Genomic DNA, 9009 nt, shown 5'->3' on the forward strand with positions numbered 1-9009 from the left:
CATTTAATTTATGAAGTTTACGTTTATGGGTGAATTTGACTGCGACATTGTTTCAAAATTAGAAAGGGAAGCAGTGATTATTTGATTATATAGACGCTTCGCCTCTGGGGGTAGGTCTACCACCCGACATCCGACGCCCTCACAGTCACAGTTCTAATGCTTACGTTTGGCATTATCGAAGCAGCGTTGTCAGATCTAGTATTTTGCCAGGGGCCTGGTGGGGATTCCTCCCTCAGGGGCGTTGTTGTATCTGTGTTATTATGGTTGGATTGCCAGTCAGAAGGCGCGCACTGATCTATAAATAACTCACTACTGTCACGTTCTGGACTTTACTTATAGGTGCTTGGAAAGAATGTTATATTGTTATATACTTCGTCATGATTTATATTAAGTATGTATGTATGTATGCGCGCGCACGCTCGCGCGCGCGTGTGTGTGTGTGTGTGTGTGTATATGTGTGTGTGTGCTTATGTGTGTGTGTGTGTGTGTGTGTGTGTGTGTGTGTGTTTGTGTGTACGGGGGGAGAGGAGAGAGAGGGAAAGAGAGAGAGGAAGAGAGAGAGAGAGAGAGAGAGAGAGAGAGAGAGAGAGAGAGAGAGAGAGAGAGAGAGAGTCTTAATAAGTGAAATAGAGAGCGAGAAAATGAATTGGAGTGTGTGTATTAGGATACCAGTTGTCTTTGACCACCCATCCTTTCCCCTCTCAGACACACTTTCCTATAATAGGCTTTATAATAATAAATAGCATTTGTACAGCATATATCTTCGCTCAAAAGCAAACTCTATGCGCTTCACGCTATATTCTGATATTTTTTATCACACGGCATTTCTTCACAATGGTCCATTTTTCTTTTTTTGATTGATTGTTTCTCTAGCTATGCTTGTTTCCTTGATGTACTTAAACAAAAGCCTGCTTGTGAATTATTATCTTTTGAAATATAAAAAGACAAACTATTATATATAACAATGTAACACGATCATAAAATAAACATCGTTTTACAAAGAATTGAAAAACAGACTTATTGTGCTATCACGACGCGGTGGAATCAGGCGTTCGTAAATTTTTGGAAAAAATACCCCTCAATCTTGAACAAAAGTCGAATTATTTGCAATTGAAGGAGGTGGGGTCGCCTGGTTTCATAGATAAAATTAGCAAGAAAATGGCCGCCAACGTTTTGGTAACTTCAATAACTTGAGAGTCTTCGAAAACTGAAAAACCACACATTTTTTTGCCTTTAATCAATGTTTTTCAGTAGAATTCCCATGAAAATGTGTTTTTATATGGACATGAAAGGCGTTGCGCCAAGAAAATGAAAATTCGATAAAATTGCCAAACTGACAGAATAATGCCTGTTTCTTCGATGTCATTATTTTGACGATCGCCTGATTTCACCACGTTGCCTCATCATTGTACGTCTGTGAGTGCGTCATGTAGATAAGACAAGCACGGGGAAACGGAGAAAAGATTGGAGAGGGCTGGAGGGGTTGGAAAGGAGGGGAGAAACGAGGGGATGGGGGCATTGTGAACTACGTCTATCTCTTCATGCTGATAACAATTACCCTGTTTATATATCGTGACGAGTCATATTGATTATCGTGCTGCATACCCCCCCCCCCCCGAAAAAAACCCGGACACAGACAAATTACACTGCGGTTCTACGATGTAAGATAAGATAATGATAATGATAATAAATAGCATTCGTATAGCGCATTTCTACGCTCGACAGCAAGCTCTATTCGCTTTACACTATATTATTATTATTATCCCAGCAGACCCTAGAGCATTCAGAAACATTCTCAGCTTCCCGGGAAGCATACAGTTCAAGCAGCTGATTAAGCGCTCAAACACTAACAAACTGACAAGATCTTTAGCTGTCTGAAGCTGGGTACCCATACCCATTCGCACCTGGGTGAAGTAAGGAACATTCGTGTAATGTGCTTTCCCAAGGACACAACGTCGGGCCCCTTGACGGGATTCGAACCCATGACCTTGCGTTTGTGAGTAGGAGAGCCTGACCACTATGCCACCGACGCCAAGATAGCATGATATACGTATAATTTGTTGTATATTTATTCTTCAGTGTTCCTGCCAGGCAAAACAATTAAAGCGAGGGGAACCTATCTGAATTGTAACAAGTTGTTCCTTTAATTTACACTGTATTTTGCGAAAAACTGGCTCAGAACATCAATATGGGGACTTTCCGTAAAAACCTCCAGACAACCGAAACAATGCTGCCGTATACGAATGAGCCAACGGCTATCTCAATATGCACTTTGCTTCAAATGGTTTTTAATTAGTGCTTTTACTGTTTGTTTTAAGAACACCAGGACCAATGAAATGATTTAAATTTCACATTATCATAATCACCCACATTCTCATCATTGACTTTTTTACTGATTTGTTGGTTGAAAGATAAAGTAGAAGAGAAAGCTTAGCATACTTGTTTCCCTGGCACCTTGTTTTGTGAGTACAATAATACTTCTTTCTGCTCTTATAAAGCTATCATCATCATCATCATCATCATCATCATCATCATCATCATTCATCATCATACTTACGTGGAAGCCTCGCTCTCCGGCGAAGATTGCTTCGTTGAGTCCACCAGGCCCATTAAGGAAACAGATTTAAAAAATCATCATCATCACCACCATCACCACCATCACCACCACTACCACCACCACATCTTCGATTCTCAACCACTCCTCCACTCTGTCCTCAGTTGTGCTGGGGGTTCAAGTTCCAAAGTGGACTGTCCAGCGGGAACCTACAATGACCAAAGCGGCCAGTCTAGCTCAGCAGCCTGCCAGGTAAGTAGGTTCAATTCAATGAGGAGTTATCAGTCTCTGCTTCTTTTAGTTTGAGTAAGGTTTTACCGCGCAACTGCATAAGGTCATAATATGAGCGCCGAGGGATGGATATCAACAGAGAAGTTAAACGTGGAATCAAGCTTACTCTGCTCACCTCTCTAGCCTCTACAGCACAAAGTCTGCTTCGGTTATCAAGGCACCCCGGAAATAGTAGTTCACAAGAGAGTGACAAACATACAAAAGAAGTAGAGAAAGAGTGGCGATAGTAAAGATGAGGAAAGAAAAAGCAGCATTTCCCCCCAATGTTATTCTGGCATAGTCTGAGCATGAAATTGATAAATTAGCCCATTTACAATTCTACTGTGCATAAGAACATGTTAATATCCCCCCTTTGGGAATGGCCTAAAGACACTTCAGTCAGTAGCACTGCCCTGGGGGGGGGGGGGAGGATCAGTCCCAGCTTCGTGCCTAACCCACCAGTGTTTAGATCAAGTGTGTTCAATGAAAGAGGTATCAATCTTAACTTCGTACCAAATCCAACAGTCTTTAGACCACTGAAAGTCTTAAGACACCCTTGGTAATCCTATTACCAGCACGAAATAGGCTAGATATCGCGACGCGACGCCTTTATTTTTCATATTTGCTTTAAAATTCAACTTAACAAAAGATAAGGAATCTAAATAAGATCAAGTTGCGAGCGCCGTAAAACCTTATACTATACATACAAATAAGATCAAAAGTGTTCGTATCTCAGAGAGCTCTGGGGTGAGTGGCTACGTGACTTCGTGTGTGTGAGTGTGAGTGTGCGTGTGTATGTATGTGTGTGTGGGATTTTTTTTTTTATTGTGTGTGATTCATGATTGTATGTGTGTGTGGGATTTTTGTGTGTGTGTGTGATTCATGATTGTATGTGTGTGAGTGGGCGTGGACGCGTATGCACGTGGGTGTTTTTGTGTGTATAAAACTATTATTTTGCTCGTCTATAAAGGTTAAACATATAAACGCTTATCTTTTAGACAGTGTGTAAGTTTGTAAAAATGTCTTTATGCTGTGTATGTATGTAATATAAATGCGCGTGTTCTGATTTGTTGTTACGTTTGTTTGGGCACACGATTTATTTATTTTTGTACTCCCCTAGGAATAATAATAATAATAATAATGAAGATCATTTCTATAGCGCCCACTCCTGTGTAAACACAGCTCTAGGCGCTTTACATAAATGCATGTAAGAACAATATTCATGCACGCGACACACACACACACACACACACACACACACACACACACACACACACACACATTTACTTGCTTATCACACGCACACGATTACACATCGTCACGAAATGAGCATAAAATAATATATACACTGCAATTCACAAAATACATAAATGGATAAATAGACATTTACATAACATTGTATTGAACATGAATCTACTGACTTAAAAAGGATGTCATTACATGTGTCTTTAAAGATTTTTTAAATTTAGACTCAGATGTTGTTATGTCTCAAGGGTTGGAGAAGAGAGTTCCAAACTGACGGAGCAAGGTGGGCGAACGATCTTTCAGCTAATTTTTTACCGCCTTTCCTAGGAACTCTTAAAAGATACTGATCGCCTGATCTCAGTGATCTAGATGGAACATAAATCTGGATGAGATCACTAAGATATGAGGGAGCTTTGTTATTGACACACTTTTTATGACATAATATTGCAATTTTATAAGACATTCTAGCTGACACGGGAAGCCTATGCAACGTTCTTAACATGGGAGCAATGAGGTCCCTCTTCTTTTTCTTATGTACAAACCTAGCAGCATGATTTTGAAAACGTTGTAACTTGTGAGGAGAGGTATTTGTTAAGTTAGCTAGTAAAGCATTGCAATAATCGATGCGTGAAAACAAGAAAGGTGACATGTTAATATCCCCCCTTTGGGAATGGCCTAAAGACACTTCAGTCAGTAGCACTGGTATATCACAAACTCGTTATCCGAAATCACAGCCGGGGTTGACTTTCAATGCATTTGCAATACTCTATACATTTCAGGTAACCATAATATAATCAACAAATGTTTTCTCCTCAAAAGAGAAAAACTTTAATTGTTCATACCGCATTAAATAACCCAAAGATAAGATTATTGCGTACAATATAAGTGTCTCACGAAAAAAACCCTATCGTTGCTATTTGCGTCCTTTAAAGACACAAATGTCACGTCAGTGTTGAGGAGAACATTTTGTTAATTTTTTTAAAGTACAGGAGCAATTCTTTAGAACTGTGTTATCGTTGCTTCTACATTACAAGTATTTAAATTCAAGATACGCTAATCCCTCCTGCAATGTGTGTGTTTTTTTAAGCTTAACTGGTATCGCCCCTGCATTGTCGAGGGTGCATTGTTTCATTTATTCTCACATAGACGAGTGAACCGTTCAGTCGTTATATTTCTAACTTTTTGACTTGTCATTTTATTTTACATTTTAAGTTATCCTGAAACACATTCTCATTTGCTCAAAAATGTGAAAGTAATGCCAATTCACAAAATACACCCTTTTTGTGCTTATTTCTTGGTGCCTTTTATAAAGAGTATATGAAGACAGATGCCTTGGGGGTAGAGTTATCGCTACATCAGAATTACAAAGTTCTTTCTGCTCAATACCTAGTTTTGATAAATTTGACGCTAACTTAATTTTTTTGAGTTTCACAAAATTTAAAGCTTTTTCGAATGCAATTCTTTGAATATCTTGACCATGACTCCCAATATTCTTGCGACTGTGGTAGAGCAGACAGAGCATTTATTTACTTTTTGACCTCAAGGTCTTAGTAACTCAAAACGCCCCCCCCCCCCCCAAGAAAAAACCCGTCAGATAGAACTTTGTAATTCTGGGATGGTGCTATGTCTATGGCTGATTCATATTTGGCAAAAGTCTGACTTACGCTAAAAGGTTAGTATCACTACGTCACACTCTTTGCTCCCACTTTCCATCCACCCAGGACTGCAGTTCCGGTGAGTACAGCGCCAGTTCAGGTTCCACTTCCTGTCAGACGTGTCCAGCCGGCAAGTCCTGTGGTGCAGCGACATCTACGCCCTCAGACTGCGCCTCGGGACAGTACTCGCTAGGGGGCGCTTCCTCCTGCACGGATTGTCCAATCGGATACAAGTGTGTGAACCCTACCTTGGGCCCGGTGCAATGTAACGCGGGGTTTTATACCGCCAGTACAGGTAGGGAACTGAAAATAATAATTTTATTATTATGTTACTAAATAAATTGCATGAAATAGGCCCCTAACGATACGTTTATCACACACGTTCTCTTTTTCAACTATCTGAATGGTTTTTTTCTTCCAAGTACAGAGCAACTCTATATTCAACCCTTCCCCAACAATATCCTGTTTTCTTACTTTCTTTCTTTCTTTCTCCCCCTTCCCCCCCCCCTCTCTCTCTCTCTCTCTCTCTCTCTCTCTCTCTCTCTCCCTCTCTCTCTCTGTCTCTCTCTCTCTCCCCCCCCCTCTCTCCCTGTCCATCTACCCCTCTCGTTCTTTCTTTCTCTTTCTCACTAACTTCTCTAACATACAGCCAAATTCAGTTTCTGTATTCAGTCTCCTGATGCCATTTTACGGTTCACCGCTTCTCTGTAGAGAGCTAAGAGCATTATTGAGTTAGCAATCGCTTTTATTTATAGACATAATAATTGCGTTCAATACTCTAAATATATATTTTTACACTAACACAAGTTTGTTTAATGTTCACTACAACTAATGATAATATGTGTGTTTGTCTCTATTCCCGTCACAGGCCAGACGTCATGTTCTCAATGCCCTGCCGGCTCCGAGTGTCCGAATAACGGCGCCCCGGTGGCCTGTTCAGCGGGCTACTACTCCACCCTCGGGGCGGGCGCCTGTACGCCCTGTGCAGCGGGAACTTACGCGAACTCTGCTGGTGAGAGATCGATAATTCGCTACCTTAAAATTACAAATAAAATTAGCACAATCCTGAAAATTAGAAACATCTCAATGACTACCAAAATGAAAGTTCTGAAATGCTATGTATAGTCTAACCTTCTATATGGCTGTGAATGCTGGACAATCACTAAAGACAGTGAACATAATAAAGAAACAACAGGAAAGTGGTTTCTTAGGAGACTGCTAAGAGTATCGCGGAAGGAAAAGGAATCAAATGAGGTAGAGCTTGATGAAGCCCACGTAGCACGCTCACTGTTTAAAACAATCAGGAAAAGACAATAAATGCAGTTTTTGGGACACGTGAATAGACATAAAGATCTTGAACATCTAGCTCTCACTGGCAAAACTGAAGGCAAACAAGACAGGGGTAGGCCCAGAGCAACCTACTTAGGGAACCTAAACAAACTGGTAACGGGGACAGATCAGGGAAATACAATTGCTTTTTTAAGAGCATCCGAGCAAACGAATGAATGGAGAATCATGATTGCCGATGCCTGTCGCAGATCTGGCACTGGATGAATGAAGAATTACGAAGTTCTATCTAACATTTATGGCCATTTTTGGCTACTTTAAAGACCTTGAGGTCGGAAACCAAATGATCTCTCAGCTCTATCAAAATTGTAAGATTATTCCGAGTCGTTATCAAGTTATTCAAAGAATCAACTGCTTTCGAAAAAGTGACACACAACATTTTTGACGCCTCAGAACTATTTTGTCCTAAGTGTACGAAAGTGAAGAGTTCACTGTGGACAAAAAAATAGTTCTGGGGAGACGAAAACTTGGTAATTCTAAGGTAGCGAATTGGCGTACTTGCCTCGTATAAGTCCTTCACATTAACACACTGTGGACGCACATTCTCGTCGACTTCAAAACCGTTACAAGACACCCTGTTGTGGGTACATGTACTTTGTAAAAGGAGCATAATAATATCGTTAATTATTCAGGTTTTTAACCTTTTTTTTCCTTTACCTAAAACTTAAAAATGCAGCCAGAAAAAATATGAAACTTATGAAAATAAATATTAAACACAAGGGAGAACTTCAAGGCCGCGCACTATCAGAGCCGTGCACTTTTTGACGATATCGATGCAATTAAATTGCAAACTACCAAAACCAATACCATCCATCAATTTAAGTACCCTCTATGTTTTACTGGGCTTGGGACCAGCATACATAAATTTTCAATTTTGTTTTGAATGAATTGGCTTTTCGGGTATAGGGACGATCTTCAGTGCTGGGACAGCATTTTCTTGCTCATTCGGGATAAAAATTGAAATTGTGAGGTTTGTCTATCTGCGTACATTTGCTTGTAATATATCCTCTCTTCCTCTTCCCTTCTATTTGGTCTGTTGTTTTAGTTGCAGCCTAGACGTAGTCAGTGTTGTCGCTTAACGGTACCAGAAAGACAAATATACTTGGATGGAGGCTGTACAGAGTAATTTTGGCAAGGGGACTGTAACCGTTTCGTGGAATCGGTAATCTAATTGTATGATCAATATCCTTAAAAAGTGCACGACTCTCATAGTGCGCGGGTTTGATAATATTTTTTTTTCGAAAGTGCGAGTCTCTGATAGTTGCCCATTGCCCATACGGAATAGGTTCGTAATTGCCACTCGTTGCAATGGCTACAATGGTATTGGTGTGTTGATGTTTGGACCTCATAATATGTCTGCTCTCATTCTCAGCAAGTTACCAAATTGTTGTCTTCTTTCTTCACACTGGCAGGCCTCTTTTGTGTTTGAGTGTGTGTTTGTGTGCGTGTGTGTGTGTGTGTGCGTGTGTGTGTGTGTGTGTGTGTGTGAGTGTGTGTGTGTGCGTGAGTGTGTGTATGTGTATTCGTATGTGTATGCGTATGTGTATGTGTATATGTATGTGTTTTTGTATGTGTATGGGTGTGTGTATGTGTATGCGTATGCGTATGCATATGCGTATGCGTATGCGTGTGGGTATGCGTATGCGTATTCGTATGTGTATGTGTACGTGTGTATGTATGTGTGCGTATGTGTATGCGTTTGTGTATGTGTATGCGTATGTGTATGTATGTGTGTGTGTGTATGTGTGTTATCGTCATCATTGTCGTTGCTATCATCGTCGCCTTTTTAATCATCACCACATCATCGCGACAACCACCACTCCCACGATCACCACATGACCACCACCACCACCTCCACCACCACCATCATCATCATCATCATCATCATCATCATCGTCATCGTCATCATCATCATCATCATCATCATCATCATCATCA

The 9009-nt window shown here is 40.5% G+C and overlaps 1 protein-coding gene across 1 annotated transcript in view; it reads left to right on the forward strand.

The window, feature by feature from the left end:
* Positions 1-2718: 2718 nt before the first annotated feature.
* LOC101857262 overlaps positions 2719-9009 on the forward strand; it is a gene marked incomplete at its 5' end in the record, with an annotated part of 202740 nt that continues 196449 nt past the window's right edge. Inside the window, 3 exon segments of the mRNA XM_013085073.2 lie at positions 2719-2806; positions 5791-6019; positions 6593-6736. Of these exon segments, the coding sequence (XP_012940527.1) occupies positions 2719-2806; positions 5791-6019; positions 6593-6736 (461 nt within the window).

The sequence above is a fragment of the Aplysia californica genome, unplaced genomic scaffold, assembly GCF_000002075.1.
Source record: "Aplysia californica isolate F4 #8 unplaced genomic scaffold, AplCal3.0 scaffold00341, whole genome shotgun sequence".
Taxonomy (NCBI): Eukaryota; Metazoa; Mollusca; class Gastropoda; order Aplysiida; family Aplysiidae; genus Aplysia; species Aplysia californica.